General features: G+C 52.8%; 1 protein-coding gene and 1 pseudogene across 1 annotated transcript; both read right to left on the minus strand.

Annotated features, from left to right (window-relative positions):
* Positions 1 to 685: 685 nt before the first annotated feature.
* CDC25A (cell division cycle 25A) lies at positions 686 to 11603 on the minus strand. The gene is made up of 16 exons (XM_066313312.1): positions 11379 to 11603; positions 9611 to 9690; positions 8443 to 8497; positions 8106 to 8138; positions 7937 to 7973; positions 7462 to 7563; positions 6636 to 6734; positions 5902 to 6036; positions 5193 to 5267; positions 4467 to 4616; positions 4108 to 4200; positions 3592 to 3654; positions 3371 to 3469; positions 2542 to 2672; positions 2122 to 2233; positions 686 to 885 (listed from the first exon to the last, which is right to left on the minus strand). Exons 1-16 carry the CDS (start codon positions 11528 to 11530, stop codon positions 745 to 747), a joined length of 1557 nt encoding a protein of 518 aa, XP_066169409.1. The 5' UTR covers positions 11531 to 11603; the 3' UTR covers positions 686 to 744.
* Positions 11604 to 13140: 1537 nt separating this feature from the next.
* On the minus strand, positions 13141 to 16753 carry LOC136361866 (E3 ubiquitin-protein ligase TRIM7-like; annotated as a pseudogene).

Raw genomic sequence — 16753 nt, forward strand, 5'->3', positions numbered from 1 at the left:
CAGCGTTTCAGGATAAGAACAACAACTCAGAGGCAGCAGAGACACCACTGAGAATCCTGGGATCGCCCCATTGCTGAACCCCCTCAGCTCCCAAAAACTCCCTCCACTCAAACACCAACTCTTCCAGAACCAGTAAAAACAGACTATGAAATAAAACACCCTGGAGTAAGTAAACGTGATGTTTATGAACAATAAACAGTTTCCCCCTTAGATGGGCTCCCGAGGCCTCCTACAGCACTCACCCGGGCGGGAACTGAAACTGTCATGGGATATTTCCCGTTTTCCTTCCCTATGACAATACACAGAACTGCAGCTGAGAAAAATAACCCCCCCAACGCCCCCCAGCAGGTGACCCTGCAGCAGAAACAAGGTTTAAGTACAATCCAGACGATCCAACCGCAGCGCTACTGGCTTCACTCGACTGTATTTAAATAAAACGACACGTTAAAACAATCAACGGGCACTACAATTCCCCGGCAGTGCTGACACCCCCGAGCCCAGCCCCACGGGGCTGTCCCCACCCTCTCCCTGGGCCACCTGGGGGCGTCACACAACACACAAGAAGCCACAACATTTTTCACCAAGCAACGTAACCAAAAGGAATCCCGAAGGCAGCTCCCAGCCGGCGTCCGGCTCGTGGGGCCGAGCTCCGGGTGAGCCCAGGGACAGCCCAGGGCAGCACGGGGACACTGCAGCCCCACTGCAGCCCCCGGGCTGGGCAGTCCTTGCAGGTCCCTGCAGCCCTCAGAGCTTCTTGAGCCGACTGTACATCTCCCTCTTGCTCTTCTCCCCGGCCCAGGTCCGGCTCTTGGTGCGGAACCTCTTCAGGTCCTCCTTGAAGTCCTTGTGGTGCATCGGGCGGTAGCTCTGGGGCTCGCAGAAGCTCTGGGGGAACAGGAGCTGGGGTCACCTCCGTGGCCACCAGGGTGGTGATCCCAGCACCAGCAGCCACAGGAAGAAACAGAGCCCCACTCTGTGACAGACACACAAAGCTCGGGGATGGTCGGGTTACAGCCGTCAAAACAAGGGCTTTGTGTACAGGGCTGTCATCCCAAATGTCCTGGAAGGCACCACACGGGCTGAGCTGGTTTACAGTGCACCTTGCAATGGCACAGACTGGAAGGATGTCCCAGCTCGGTGGGTCAGAGCAGGGTGCTGATCACGCCAAGGTCGTGGATTCCATCCGCGGAGGGAACAATGACCGCTGCGGGTCCCCTCCAGCTCAGAGCATTCCATGAGCCTTGTGCCTCGGGACAGCTCCTGGCTGCCAGGGAGCCGCCCTCGGCTGTCCCGTGCTGCCACCTTGAGGCCTCGCTCCTTCCCTCCTCGGGACAAGCCAAACCCCGGTGCCCCTCAGCCCAAAGAAGCCAACACCCCCAGGGAAGGAGCAGACAGCCCAGGTATCCCCCAAGGGATCACTGAAGTGTGGGAGCCTCAGACCTGTTTGTGTCAGAGCAGCAGGACGGATCCCACGAGTGCTGCGACCATGGAAATGCTGCAGGAGCCAAGTGACAGGAGAAATCCCACCCCTGAAGTGCAGGGAAGAGCTGGGGGTGTGGGTTGAAGTCTCCTTGTCTCAATTAGGGGCTGCAAACTCCAAGCTCAGGTTTGCAAATTTGCTAGTTTAGGACTGTACAAGTCCTCAGGTTTCCACTTATAATCCAGCAATTACTGTCAAGCTTTGTGTTCTCCCCTTCTCTGAGCAGGCTGAAATCCCTTCTCTGAGTGACAGTTTGTTCTAAAGGGGCAGAAAACACTTCTATTTTACTTCTGAGACAAGTGGAAAAGCCCTTCAGCTACGGCAGGAAGACAGCTCTGAGACATGGAAGAGGCTGAGCTGCTCTGGGAACAGCCCACTGAGAGGCAGAGGAGGAAAAGCCCCCCAGCCAGACCACTCTGCCCCAGAGAGAAGTTTGAGGAGGAATAAATTAATATTATTTATCTACTGTTTCTCCTCTGAGTGTCAAAGAGATCCTAGAAAGGCTTGGGCTGAAGGGACCTAAAAGATCTTGTTCCACCCTCTGCCATGGCCAGGGCCACCTCCCACTATCCCAGGCTGCTCCAAGCCCTGTCCAGCCTGGCCTGGGACACTGCCAGGGATGAGGAATCCCCATCACTCACCTGGCACCTCGAGAAGAAATCCTTGTAGCCCCCCTTGAGCACGTAGAGCTCTGGGTAGTGTAGGTTGGGGTACTCATTGCTCAGCCTGTCCTGCTCCCTCACAAACCGGCACCTGCAGAGGGGGAAAACGCCGTGTTAAATCCCACATTCAACCAGTAACTCCCACACCTGCACCCCAAACTCCCCATCCCACTGCTCAGGGAGAGGCTGAGGAGCTCCAGAGCCACAGTTCAGAGGTTTCTCCTTTCCCCTCTGAACCTGCAGTGCTCCAGCCCCGGCTCCTCACACCGCAGGCTGGGAGAAGGAATTGCAAGGGAGGAAAGGGAAACTCCAGCCTCCAACACAACACACAACAAGTGGAGGCAGCCCAGGGCCTGTGGGCCAGCCCTGCAGGAGCCCCTGGGCAGGGAGAGGACTCACATGCGAGGGCCCCGCTCCGAGGAGAACTCGCAGTGGAACACCACGATCACGCGCTTGTTCTCCGACGGCTGGATGGGCTTCTTCAGCAGGAAGTTTTCCACCTCCTCTTCCATGTGGAGGTTTATGGCACCCTGCGTGGGCACAGGGCAAGCAGTGAGTGGAAGGGAACAGCCATGAACTCGGCTCACTTCCTCGGGAGCCAATTCCTCCTCTGGGTTTGCTGGAGGAGCTCTGGATCCCTCTCCCAGCACCAAACCCCACCAGGACACCAAGGACAGTCTGCAAGTGGCTCTGTGTCATCCCTCAGCCAGGAATTCCTCCCCATATCCCATCCAGCCCTGCCCTCTGGCAGTGGGAAGCCATTCCCTGTGTCCTGTCCCTCCATCCCCTGTCCCAAGTCCCTCTCCAACTCTCCTGGGGCCACTCTAGGCCTGGAAGTGTCTCTACAACACATCTGAGTGGCCTGCTCCTGGTTATATATTTTACACAGACATTTGTTCTTTTAATTCTGTCACTGAAATGAAGTTTAACCTTCCAATTTTAGCTTCCTGAGATATGACACATCCTCCTTTGGAGCTTCTGTCACCCCGAGGGCCACAGGCCCCTCCTCTGCTGACAGAGAGCAGGATGTCCCCTCTTTTGAGGGAACAGTCACTTCAGGACCCACGTGTGAGCTCAGTGTCCAACCCCAGGCAGGGGGTGAGCATGACAGGATCCCAGAGGGGGCCCTCAGGAATAACATATCCCCAGGGAGGGCCTTGGATAAAAACCAGCCCCACAGGGATTGCAGCTTCAGACCACGTGCACTGCTCTTAGGAGGCCAACATACCTTGATGTGTCCCCCTTCATACTCATAGGGGTATCTACAGTCAATTATCACACACTGCTTGATGAAGCTCTCAAACTTCCCAGTCAGCACAGACACGATCTGAGAAAAAAAAGAAAAAAAAAGAAACCACAAAAAAACCAGAGTTCAGTTGTTTCATGCCATTTTTGTGCTGTTCCCCAACCCCCAGTAAAGAATTTCTCTGGCTCCCTTGGAGCACTCACCATTTCTGAGTCGATGTATTTTAAATCTTGATGTTTCCCATCGACAGTGTCAAATAAATAACTCTGGGAGAGAGAGGAATGAGAAAATTCCAGCTGTGAGTCACGTGGGTGGCAGCAGAGCAGCCAGCAGTTCACCCTCTAACAGATACTCTGCTGGCCAGAATCTCTGCAGGAGTGAAAACTCCTAAGAATGCTAAAATAAGGCACAGAATTTAGTTTTTAGCTCCTAAACTAGAGGCATATTTTTAGGGCTTTAACCACAAATGGATCAGTTTGTGTCTGGGATAGCCCCTTCTCACCAACAGCCTCTCCTGGTTGTTTGAAGATCAAAGAATTGTTAAATTGGAAAAGACCTCCAAGATCAAGTCCAAGGAAGCAAGGCAGGTTTATGAGGGAACAGAAAACCCTCTATACAAAGGGAAGTGTTTTTTTTCTGGGCTGGTTTGAGACATCTCCAGCAAGAGAGGCCCTTAAAACACTTCATCCACCACTTGGCCACGGAATCTCTGGAATTACCTTGGAGAAGTCCCCAATAAGGTCTCTCTGGTCACTGTCCAAAATGCTCTCGATCTCTGCTGTGGAGGGCTGGGTCCTCACCAGCTTCAGACTCTGCAGGACACAGATCCATGAGCACTGAGAGCAGACACATCCCATTCCCTGTTTCCCAGAGCTGACAGCTTGGAGTGCACTCCCAAACCCTGAACTGTCCCCTCCTCAGCTTCCCTGCTCAGGGCAAAGTTCAGCTTCAGGGCTGTGGAATTGCTGCCCCAAAATTCCACCTGGAAAAGCTCCCACCGACCTTCACCACCCCAGACCCCGACTCTGCATCTCCCCTCATCAATTCTCTGTCACAAACCGGGTGCTGAGCCACCCACCGTTGAGTCCTCCGAAGTTCCAGGCAGGCTTTTCCTCTTCTTGCTTTTCCCTGGAGAATTCTCCTCCTGGGATCTCTCCATCCTTTTCTGGGTGGTTCTTCCTGCAATGCTCGACACGGAGGAAGAGCCAAACAATCGACACCGTTTGGCCTAGAGGAGGGAGAATGGAGTTGAGTTGTCCAGCAAAGGTTTATAAAAGAAAGCAAACACAACTCAGGCTTTCTTGCAGATTGTTCCAAACTTGGCCCGATTTAAAGCACCATCACTGCACAGGGGGGCTGTTAATCTGAATTATCTAGGCTTTACATTTCCAGTAACGCTTGTCCACTAGGAGAGCTCCAAGATAAAAAGCCAGCCAAGTGCTCCACACCAATTAGCAGCCAATCTATCAGCAGATGAAAGAGCTCTCTGCTGGAGCTCCTTCCCCAGTCTGTTATCAGAGGATCGGGTTACAGCATTCCAGGTGAGTCTGTGCAGAGCGAATTCCACGTGTGCCAAGATTCTGATAAGGCAAGCGAAGATCTTCTCACATTTATGAAGTGCAAGAAGAAATTCTATGCCCATAAACGCCAATTGTTCCACGCTGACAAAGTCTGCCAGGTGAAGTGGTGCAGAGACCAAGGGGATTCTGCAGGGGGCTATGCCAGGGCTTGTTCTGCTGTTCTCAGGGATGCAGGAGACAGGGGGGTCACTTGTCCCAGCTGTCCCCCGTGTGGGGACACTCACCCGATTGTCCACTCTCCTCATGACCAGGGGTGCTGTCCAGAGGCTGGACATGTCTGAGGGCATCTCCTCATCGTTCTGGGGACAGAGAGAAGCTCATGTTCATCCATCCCACCACGGGAAAAACACTGCAAGTCCAGCTCCTGCATGACTCCAGCAAACATTCCAGCTGGATCCAGCTGCCAGAGCAGCCTCAGGGATTTAACTCCTTTGTTCTTAAGGAAATAATGGGACTGAGCCGAGCCATGCTGGAGAAGGTGAGTTTATCAATTCATTGATTGATTAACAAAGATGAGCTTTAAGCATTTCAAACTCCTTTGGAAACAGTCTTGTATTTAAGTGGCTCAAAGCAATCACCAGCTCTGATCTTTTCAGCAAGTTTCTAAAGAAAAATGCCACTGTTCAAATAATTCCCTCAGTTCTCAAAAATAATAATGATTCACTTGCTCACACCCCAAACAAATCCCACTGGCTGCACTAGGAAAGAGCACTGCTAAAATAAAGACACCCTAGTGTGAGTTAGAAAAGATGATGAGAACTAATTAATCTCCTTGTGGGAGATGTTTTAAGGTCCCTTCCAACCCAGACCAGTCTGGGATTCCAAGATTCCAAAAAACCCAGCAGTGAGAACACCCTGACTGCAGCCAGAACACCCCAGACACATGGGGCAGAGCTGCTCTGGGGGCCTCCATCCTTCCCCCTCTGCACACACCTTGAAGTCCTGGTCATCCAGCAGCTCCAGGAAGCCATCATCATCCTCACTCTCTGAGGAGGGCAGGGAATGCTGCTGCAGGAAGGCTGCCCTGCAGTTCTCCTGATCCCCCGGGGCTGTTTCCCCCATGGGCAGCTGAGAGGAGACAAGAGGGAGTTTTGGCAGAGTTCCTTCTGCTCCCTGCAGGGTGCTGTAGGCACAGAGGGGCTGCCACAGCTCTCTGCACTACAGGAACACTGTGGTCATCCCCAGCCCTGAGCTGCAGCGCAGGCAGGAACCAGCAGGATGCTGCAGCCAAGACTTGGCCCCTCAGCTCTGTCTCTGTAAAGTGATTTTTCAGCAGCTTTTTCTAAACAACAGGGTACGAAGAAGGTAAATTTTCTCCCCAGATGTCACACCTGGACACAAAATGCAGCTGGCATTTACACAATTTGGTTTGTTTCTCCAAATGCATCTGCCTGAACGTTCAGTGTCAGCTTTCCTGATCGTTTCAGCCCCACATCAATGGCCACACTTCCTTCAGTTGCTGAGCAGAACCTCAGCTCTGTGCTGACTCATCTTTCCTCCAGAACAGTGTTTCAAATTTCTCATGAGCCAAAGGTGAGAAGTATTTTCTTATCTTGCAGATAAATAAGTTTTTCTATCAGAAAAGGTTTTTTTCTATCACCCCTTTAGATATGGTCATTTTGACCCCAGAGAATTAGGTGAGAATGAAGTTTAAAAGAACCAAGTACCTGAGCTGGAGATGAATTCAGCCTGGCTCCAGGAACACTCCTTCCATCACGGAAGCCACGAGAAGCTGGTTTGGTTGGCTTCTTAAACTCAAATGATTCCTGAAATAAAAAACAGCAAAAGGATCATTTTACCCAAATTACAAACCGTGTTAAGTTGCTTGGATCCTTTTATCTTTTCAGTGTTTTTTTTTAAACTGCCTGACATTTTGGGTTTAAGCTCCCTGCTGCCAACAGGAACAGTCTGAAGGTGAATGTTTTCAAATTAAAGACGTTACAGCAGCGTTTCTTTCATCTGACATAATCCAGCATTTACCACCTACAGGCTTCAGGGCTTTTCTATTTCTGCCAGTCAATTCCCTGCAGAATAAATCATTCTTGGAGGCAGCCAAGGCTGTATCCTGACACAGGATTCCCAGCAGGAATCCCAGGACAGACCCAGGACACTGGATCCAAGAGGAACCAGAGCTCCCCACGGCAGCAGTAAAAGTGAGGGGTGACCTCCCCAAACCCCTCCTGGAGGCAGCTCTTGTCTAAAACAAGCAGTGGGAATATTTTCCTTTGCCACAGCCAGAAAGGAGTCAGGGTCAGTGGCACGAAGGCAGAACTGGGCAAAGTCTTCCCAATTTTTATTGACTCCCCAGCAGTTTGCAGCCACTTGAACCAGAGCTGCAAGTTCCCTTCAGAAAAACTGAGCTAAAGGTGGTTTAAAGCTGAAGAACAGCCTGGCAGGGAATATCTGAAGCCTTTCCCATCACATTCCCTGTGCTAATCCAGCTGTCCTTCCTCTCCCCACCAGATCATCACATGCAACAGGATCCACACTTACATTTTCCTTATTTTCATCCTGTTCCAAAGGCTGGAAAGCATCAGTGTCCAGAGAGTCAGAGTGGTTCCTCTTCAGAGCAGGGCTGGAGCCCAGCAGGCTTTGCTACAACACAGAAGGCACAGCTCAGGACTGGGCATCAGCCCTTACACAAGCACATTTCCAGCACTAAAAAGGTGAATAATAGAGAGTGGAAAGCCTCTGAGCAGAAATTCTGCACAGCCTGTGCAGGAATCCTCTGCTGACATCTTGGTACAGGGACCAAACTGCTTCAGTGCTCCAGCCACGGAGCCACATCAGGGAAATTTCACACTCCATTAAGTGAGATTGGGAATTTACAAACTGCAGTTTTGACATTAAGCACCCCAGCAGCTGGTGTTGAAGCCAGAAAATTAACAAGTATTCAGCTAAATGTACTCGACCCAAACCATGCTAAAGCCTTTAACATGCATAAAACATCAATCCCACTCTCACTTACAGGCAGGGAATGGATTCTTCTGAAAGGGATCCGAAGGCTACAACGAAAAAGAACCAAAATTTATTTCAATATTTTGCTTTAAAAGGCAGTGACATGAATAGAAATCACCCCCTAATTCCATAATCTAAAAGAGACATTGGGGAAGAATTTATAATAGAATTAAACTCACTTCAGCCTGCTGGATTTGAATGCTTTCTCAAACCTAAAGGCAAAAAAAGATCAAAGATTGGACTTGAAGACTTTAGAGGTCTTTCCCAAATTCAATGATCCTGTGGTTCCTAAGGCACAGACTTAAACCAAATGTTTAAAAAATGCCATTTACATAGATTTTGGTGCAGGCAGGTGCCAGTGCCATGTGGTTGGCACAGCACCCTGCTCAGAGGCAGCACCTGGGCCAATCCCAAACTGTGGAGCACATGGAGAGGTGAATCCCCAGAGCACAGAGGGAAACCCAAAGCCTCATTAGCCAGGTTTGTTAATGATGCCAGGAGGCAGGTTTCACTCACGTGTCCTCCATGGTGTCCTGGGAGGTCGTAGGGCCGGGAGAATCCAAAGCCAAACCTGCAGAGGAGACACAGATTTCCCCCACTGATTTACAGCCAGGGATTATCACACCCTGCTGCACATTTCCACAGGAAGAGCCAGGAAATCCATGTGGAAAGTCCTCACCTGGGTGCAGAATGTACAAATAAAGAGTTCCAGCCACTCCCCACCGTGGGGTTTGGCTGGGGATCATCAAGTGCTTGGGGAAAAACTGGGATAATTAAAAACAAGGGACAATTAAAAATAAGCCTCCTGAGCCCTGCCTGGGCTGTCACACGGAACAGAGTGCTCTGTTTACCCACCACACACCTTAATCAGCAATTTAGTCCTTTAGGGTTTTTTTTTAGTCATGTTTTTAATTACACCTCATGGTACAAAGACATTTTGGGCTCATTCAGAAAAAAAAAAAAAAAAAAAAAGGCCCTTCTGAATGTCCTGGAATTAACAGGAAGCACTTCAGAAACACAAACCAAGCACAGCTTTGTAACCCCACAGCATTTCAGGACACAGCCAAAGTCACTCCAAAACAGGTTGCTGAGGGGCCACAGAAAGTGAGGATTGAGCAAGGCTGGTTGTTCTGTCCTGCTCTGTGGTTTGTGAGCTGTACTCGTGCTTTGGCACTTCTTAAGTTCTTTTTTCAGGCTGAAAGTGCCCTCAAAATGGGTAGAAATTGTGATTTCCCCCGAGTTGGAGCAATGAAAGAATCTACAAGTTATGGGGTGGGAGCTTATTTCATTTTCAGTGATAGAACACCTCGTGTGAAAAACAGGAAATCCTCCCAGGAAGTATCAGACCTGAGGGGTTTCAGATCATCCACCAGCTCTTGGTAACAACAGGGCAGAGCCACTCAGGGGCAGTTTGGGTTTAAAGAGAGAAAACACAGTGAGGCCTTGCTTTCCCTCCCTATTGCTCACAGTCTCCAGGACAATTAAAGCAAAAAAAAAAAAATAAACCAAAAACCATCCACAGCCCAAAGCATGAGCTGCAGAGGCTTCCTGAGGGATTTTCCACCTGCCTCCCTCCTTCCAAGAGCACAGGAAGGTTCTGTTCTCTCCCCAAACCCTGGGAGCCATGTAAAAGTGCATTGTTTTCCAATTCCTAATCATCATTTATTCATTCAGGAAGCCCTACCTGAGTCTGTGGACTCCGAAGACGCTGATCTGTGTAATCCATTTTTGGTTCCCATGTCTTGCTCCAGGTTTTCATGCTGCCTGGAAAGGAAATTTGGGATTTGCTGCCTGGAAAGGTAGGTACAGCACATGTGGTCATCACCTGGATTCCTATCAGTTATCCCTCCAGGAACTGCAATCCTCTCTTTGGCAGCCACTCCTTTAATTCAGGTTTGGCACAGAAAAAATTACCAAATTTCTAATTCAAACCTATTTTGATCAATAGCTACCTCCCAAATTTTTGTTTTATCTGCTAAACCTCAGTGCTGAGAGAGAAGAAAATCACACGGAGCCTCACATATATAAGGGAAAAGCTACTCGAGTGAGGCTCCAGCACCTGGAAAATTAAAAAAGAAAGCAGCCAGGGCTACATAATCCAAGGGCTGAGTAACTTCCATGAGGGGCACTGGCAATGGTTTGCAGGAATCCGAAGAAGGGATTTCATAAAGCAGAAAGGAGGAGGACAAAAAATGAACAAAACAGAAGCCGGGAGGGTCATTGAGACCTGAGCCGGCCAGGACAAAACAGGAGCCACAAAAGGGAGAAACTGCGGGGATAATGGGATTAGAGGAGTTCAAGAGAGCAGGAAAATAGAGCAGCTGCTGGCTGGAATTCTGCGGAGAGGAGAGGAGCCAACACCTGGCACTGGGGAGACACAACAGAGAGGAGGAGGAGGAGGAAGGAACAGGGCTGGGGATGGAACAGAGAAGGCAGGAAAAGGGACACAAAGGTATTTGTGGAGACAGGGAAGCTCAGGAAGGAGCTGCAATGCCCAGAGCAGAACCAGGACATGGAGAAGGTGTCCCAGAGCATGGATCCATGTGGGATGGGGGCAGCAGGAGAGAACACAGGGCACACATCACCAAACCGGTGGGCGACCCTAAAGGAGCCCTGGAAGTTCTCAAGGTGGGAGGGCTCCAACCGAGACCTCGTGGGTGGGCGTGAGGGAAAGAAACAACTGCAAAAAGCCTCGTTTTTTGGGGGAAAAGGTGCTGCAGGCCTCGGGTTTCGGTGTGGGCATGGGATCTGCCAGGAGAGGGAGAAGGATGAGCCCTCAGAGCCTCTCTCCTTGGGGAGAAAGGGATGAAAACACCGCCAAGGCCTCCACTGGGGTGGGAGGAAAGGAAAAGGAGGGATCCACGAGGCCTCGCTGGGGTTTTTTGGGGGGAATGAGGATAGATGAGCACCCCAAAGCCTTATTTCTGCAAGGAGAGGCGCTGGAAAAGGAAATGAGGGAGTAAAGACACGCCGGAGGCCTGCGGAAAGCGGGTGTTAAAAGACATCCCTGGGGTTTTGGGGCTTGAAAAAGGGCATAGAGACATCTTAGGGGTTTGAGGGTTTTTTTTTCCCTTTTTTTTTTTTGGTGTGGGGCGGGAATTCCATAAGGCTTCAGTGCGCGGGAGGGAATTACGGGGCTGGACGGAAGGAAAACGACTCCTGGAGGCCTTGGGCTTTATGGTGTATGGGGGAGCCTCCCCAGGCCTCGCTCCGGGGCCGGGCCGGGGAACAAAACCTCCTGGAGAGGGGACAAAGTGCCCCGGAGAGGGGACAAAGTGCCCTGAGGGGCTGGTAGGGGTGGCGGCGAGGAGAAAGGGGGGTCTCTAGGCACGGGAGGAAGAAGCGGGGGATAACCCCTCCAAACCTAGTTTTTTTGGGGGGTCCCGACAGAGGTAAGAAAAAGGGGGGGATGCCCGGGCCCAGCGCTCACACGGCCCCGCGCCCCGACTCACCCGCGCCCCAGCTGCTCCATGGTGAGGCGGAGATCGGAGACAGGCGAGAGCTCATCCTGAAAGAGCGCCTTTACCACGGCGGGCGAAGCGGGAGACGCCGGCGAGAAAAGCAGGAGGCGGCGGCGGTGAGAAGCGCTCGGGGTGGGATCCATTGGAATGGGAACGGGAATGGAAAGAGCGGCCGTCCCGTCCCTGCCGTCAGCGCGCCCGCCGCAGCGTTTTGACCCCAACCGGTACCCGTCGCCCGCTCCGAAGCTGGCGCCAAACCGCGGCTCAGCCAATCAGCGCGCGGCAGGCCGCGGGGGGCGGGTTGTTTTTTTTCAAACCTCCCCTCCCACCGCGCGCGGCCCGGCCAGTAGGAACGGCGGCGGCGCGGCCAGGCCCCGCCCACGGCGGTTGCTTGGCGTCTCTCTGGACCAATAGGAACGCAAGGCCAAGGGATGCGCGCCAGTGAGTCTAGGACTACATTTCCCAGCGTTCCTTGCGGGCGCTGCGCGTTAGTGCGCGCTGCGTTGCATGCTGGGGAATGTAGTTCCCGCCTCACGGCGGCGGCTCTGCCGGCCATGTCTCCGGCCGTCTCTCTTTAGCCTGGGCGTGAAAGGAAAATGGGGGAGACGAAGGAAAAAAGGCATAAACTAAGCAGATGACACGGCCTCGCTGAGACAAAGAACTCTTCCCACATCATTTCTCCTCAAAGAGCCCTTCTCGCATAATTTCTGATCAAATGAGCTCTCGGTGAGAACAAAAGCCGCTTTAACGAGGTGTTTGGGGAGCGGCTGGGGAGATAAGGCAGTGCACATCCCCGCGACACCAGGGACGAGCAGGAGAAGGGAGACTTGACAGTCCCCCACTTGTACTCCACATAAACTCTTTAGGACACGCAACTTGTGGTCAGCTGAGAGTTGGCAGATCTGAGCTGTCCAGTCCCTGGCAGTTCATGTCACATCTCTCCGGTGGTTCTGGAGGCTGCTGTCTCCGGCTGATCACTTTGGAGCCAGGGGATCTCCAGGATCATCCTGTGTCCCGTCACACAATGCTCCCGGTTCCTGGATTAGACAATGGGATGTTTGCTCCTTCCCTGAGCATCCCGGATCTCAGCGATCCCCATCACACCCCCGGCTCCTGCTGCTCTTCCAGCTGTGCCCTCACTCCCACTCTCCCTCCCTGAACATCTCTTTACCAACTCTCTGAGCCATTACCACCAGTATTATCAGTTATCAGCACTAGTATCAATCAGCTGGCGGCTCCAGCCTGACTTTCCTGGGTGTGGGGTGGCTGCATCCTGCAGCACAGCACAAGCCATGAAGTGCTGCCAAAGGCTGGCACGGACAATCAGAGCCTCTTCCCTCCTCCTTCCCGATTTTTATACGGCTTCAGTGCCCACAGCGAGAGGCAGGACACCGTCACCGTGGGATCTAACCAGGACACCAGCACACAGCAGCACAGCACAAGCCATGAGGTGCTGCCAAAGGCTGGCACGGACAATCAGAGCCTCTTCCCTCCTCCTTCCCGATTTTTATACGGCCTCAGTGCCCACAGCGAGAGGCAGGACACCGTCACGGTGGGATCTAACCAGGACACCAGCACACAGACACCCCCGGGCAGGATAAGTGCTTCTTTAATGCCCCAAAGGACTCGGCAGGAGGAGATGCAGAAAAGTGCAGAGCTCAGGCAGAGCTGTGTGCAGTGTGATGCCATCCCCACACCTCCTCCTTGTTTAGTTAGCCAAGGGCAGGGGCAGGCCCACAGCCATCCCACCCTGCTAGTCACACAGCCGGATCTGGCTTTCTATGGCATGGAGACAAAAATACGGGAAGACTTTCTCAGAGGAGGGGGCATGAAAGTGCGCCATCTGCTTCATGTCCTCGGTGTTGTAGAAGGTCACTTGGCCCTATTCGTAGTCCAGGTGGACCCTGATCCCCCAGAGCTGTTCTGTGAGGGTCAGGGCGCACACGGGCTGTTTTGTACTGGCTGTCACAGTCCAGTCACAGCACCCAGATCTCCTTACACATGGCCATGAGGTCTGGCTTCTTCCTGAGCAGGGACCCCAGGGCCACCCCCATGGCCCAGGCCTTGTCTTTCTTGACCTCCACCTCGCAGTAATGCCTCCCAGATGTGAACCCTGGGAGCCCAGGACTGCGGCGTTGCTCGTGGATCTCTCCTGGAGATATCAGGTTTTGATTTCCATCTCTGCACTGCATGGTTTTGTAGTGCTCTGAGCCCAGCCACCAGCCAGGCCCAGGAGAGGAGCAGGGAAATCCCTGTAGCCACAGAACCCAGGGGAGCTGTGTCCCAGCTGTCAGCATAGGAACCTCATTTTTAGGATGGGTTCAATGGCTTCTGGTTCCTGGTAACATCACATGAAATCCCAAACACTCAGTGGGACAAACCACCTCCCTGCTGGCTCCTGCAGCGCCCCTAAACCTCTGAGAGGGCTACAAAAGGACCTGCCATCTCTGGGTCCAGCGTCACCATCTCTAAAGGATGACAGAAACATGGGGCTGTGCCTGCTGAGAAGAGAACCAGCACCTCTCCACGCTGCCCCATGGGGCTGGGATGTGTCCTGGGAGCACAACGGGCACTCCTCGGGTGGCATGGGACACTGGACCCTTGCTGTCCCCACACAGGCACCCAAGGGTGAAAAGATGCTCCCTGAGGCAGGGCTGAGCAGTGTCTCCACAAGCAGGGGACAGACACGATGAGCTTTGCTAAATCTGCTCCCAGATCTGCTGGATATTACTGCCTGTGGGGAGCAGTGGGTGTGAGGAGACACTGCTGCAAGGCAGGAGAGGGGCCAGGCCAGTCCCTGCTCCTGGGACAAGTGCTCACCCAAGGGAAAAGCAGCTCAGAACCCTGCTCTGCCGAGCGACCAGGCAACCTGGCTCCAGAGCTGGAGCTGCCCGTCCATGAGGGATGTTCTGCTGCCATCCCGTGGCCATCCCACTGCAGGTGTCACCGTGCAGTGTCACCAGCCCGGACCCTCTGCTAAACCCCTCCGGTGATTACAGGGGGGGAAACTGAGGCATCACTGTCCTGTGCTCCAGTGCATTTTCCCAAAAACTGAGAGCGTGGAGAGAGGCTTCAGCACAAACAGTGCCAGCCAGACCTCAACCCAGCGGTGCTGCATCATGTGGGCCCTGAGCACCTGCAAGAGCACTTCTGATCATGCCTAAATGCCAGCTAAAAGCATGTACAGCCTGTCTGCTTAACTAGGCACAGCCTGACACGGCCTCTTGCTATCCTGGCCCTCGCCTGGTGTCACAGGACAGCATCCCTGGTGCTGCCTGGCACAAGGACAGACCTGGATTTTTATAGCAGGCCTAGTCAAAACAACAGGACTCAGTTCTAGACAGATACTGGGTTTAGATGTGGTGTGAGCCTATCTCTGCACCAAGGCCGTGAGGAAATTCACCCTGGAAAGGTTTTCCCCCTCAATTTTGCTCATCAGCTCTAGAAGCTTACCTCTTTCTCCATCCACCTCGCTCTGCAGGTTCACTGCAAGAAGGAAAGGAAGATGCATGAGTGTCTCTCCTGTGGCATCTTTCCTGCTGCCCATCAGGACAGCAAGCCAGATGTGAAGCCCCAGGCTCCAGCAAAGCCCATGTCAGGGATGGTTCCCATCTGGAGCAGGCGTTTTGCTCCTGAACCCCAGGCAGAGGCACCAGTCAGTGAGGATTTCCTGCTGCCAGCCAAGGCCAGGGAAAGCCCACCACAGAGCCAAGCAGAGCTTTACCTCTGAATTTGACCACCGTGTCCAAAACCACCTGGATCATCTCAGAGATGCTCCAAACGCTCCTCTGCAGCTCCAGGAAATCAGCCTGTGGGATTGGGGCCCGGGCTGCATCACATCTGAGGAGAACAACAGGGAGAGGAGCTCTGAGCTCAGCCACCAGCCAGGCCCAGGAGAGGAACAGGGAAATCCCTGTAGCCACAGAACCCAGGGGAGCTGTGTCCCAGCTATCAGCATAGGATCCCTCAGTTTTAGGAGAGGTGCAACGGCCTCTGGTTCCTGGTAACATCACATGAAATCCCAAACACTCAGCAGGACAAACCACCTCCCTCCTGATTCCTGCAGCGCTCCCAACCCTCTGCCCAAAGGAGCTGTGCAGGGCGACAGTGACACTGAGGCTGTTTCATACCTGTTCAGGATTTTATCAGCATCCTGGAAGAGAGAAACCACAGGTGAGCTCTGGCAGCTCCAGTGGCTGTGTGAAGCAGGTTAAGGGGGCTGGGGGTCACCCCACACCTCATGCCAACCCTCCCTGCCCTCAGTGGGCACAGGGCGGTGTCACAGCGTGGTGTCACAGCGCAGTGTCACAGCGTGGCTGCACCAGGGTGCCAGCTGGGTGTCCCCAGCCCCTCCAGGGGTCACAGTGCTCAGTGGGGGACACAGCCTCACCATGATGAGGAACTTGATCACCCCCTGGCCCTGCTTCTCCTCGATCTTGGCAATCACCACGTCCAGCAGCACTCCCCTCTCTCCAAGACCCTGCAGTGGTATTCATCCCACTTCTTGATAAGCTTCCCAGACAGCTGATTGAGCTGGGCCAGCAGGATCTTCTGCTGCTCCTTCAGGAACTTCTGCAGCTCGTCAAAGGTCTTGCCCACACGCTGTGTGCCACCTCTGCAGGGACACGGCTGCTGCAGGGAGGGGACAGGGATCACACAGAGAGGGGTGGCAAGTCTGGATGTTGATGGCCTCAAGGAGGCCGTATGAGATGGACAGAGAGGGAAAGAGAAAAGAACGTTGTCACGGATTAGGAGATCAATAATTATGGGGAGAGGGAAAGATGGGACATTCCTGGGGAGCCAGGTGGGTGAGCGGTGGGGCGCACGGAAAAGGACACCCACCATCAGGTCAAAATTTCTCCAGTCTCCTTCGAGCTTCAATCTTTCCTTCTGGTTTTGTAGAAAAGGCAGGTTGCTCTGGAGTGTCTCCTGGGGCAGGGATTAAAAAAAAGGCATTTTTGGTAATTTTGGAGTGACATTCGCAGGAGAGGGATGATGTCACCAAACAAGCCCTGTGGGTACAATCACAGTCTGGGGAGCCACTGGGGGTGAGCCCTGAGTGCCTGGGAGTGGGTTTTGAGCTCAGACAGCACCCACCTCTCCAAACTCTCTTTAGTCAGGCTGGGGAGATCCCCATCCACAGCTCTTACGGCCAGAAACATTTCTGGAATAACTTCACGTGGAAACCCTGGAGTTTGTGGTTTGGGTTTGTTTTTTTTTTTTTAATGGTTTTTTAATTAGAAAAAACAACTTTCAACATTTGGAATTGGGATTTCTGGGAAGAGGTTTGCAGTGACAGTAGCAATGACTTAGACAAGCTCCATAAATTTGCTGGAGTATTAAAAACTCCTCACGCTCTGAATCAT

Source organism: Sylvia atricapilla, chromosome 1, assembly GCF_009819655.1.
Source record: "Sylvia atricapilla isolate bSylAtr1 chromosome 1, bSylAtr1.pri, whole genome shotgun sequence".
Lineage (NCBI taxonomy): Eukaryota > Metazoa > Chordata > Aves > Passeriformes > Sylviidae > Sylvia > Sylvia atricapilla.

What these genes read in the sequence shown, in the direction of transcription:
- CDC25A (XM_066313312.1), bottom strand. Translation starts at nt 11,530, where the DNA reads ATGGATCCCACCCCGAGCGCTTCTCACCGCCGCCGCCTCCTGCTTTTC. An exon ending in TGGATGACCAGGACTTCAAG is followed by an intron (nt 5,268 to 5,901) that starts GTGTGTGCAGAG and finishes CTCTGTCCCCAG; the next exon opens with AACGATGAGGAGATGCCCTC. An exon ending in ATTTCTTCTCGAGGTGCCAG is followed by an intron (nt 886 to 2,121) that starts GTGAGTGATGGG and finishes CTGTTCCCCCAG; the next exon opens with AGCTTCTGCGAGCCCCAGAG.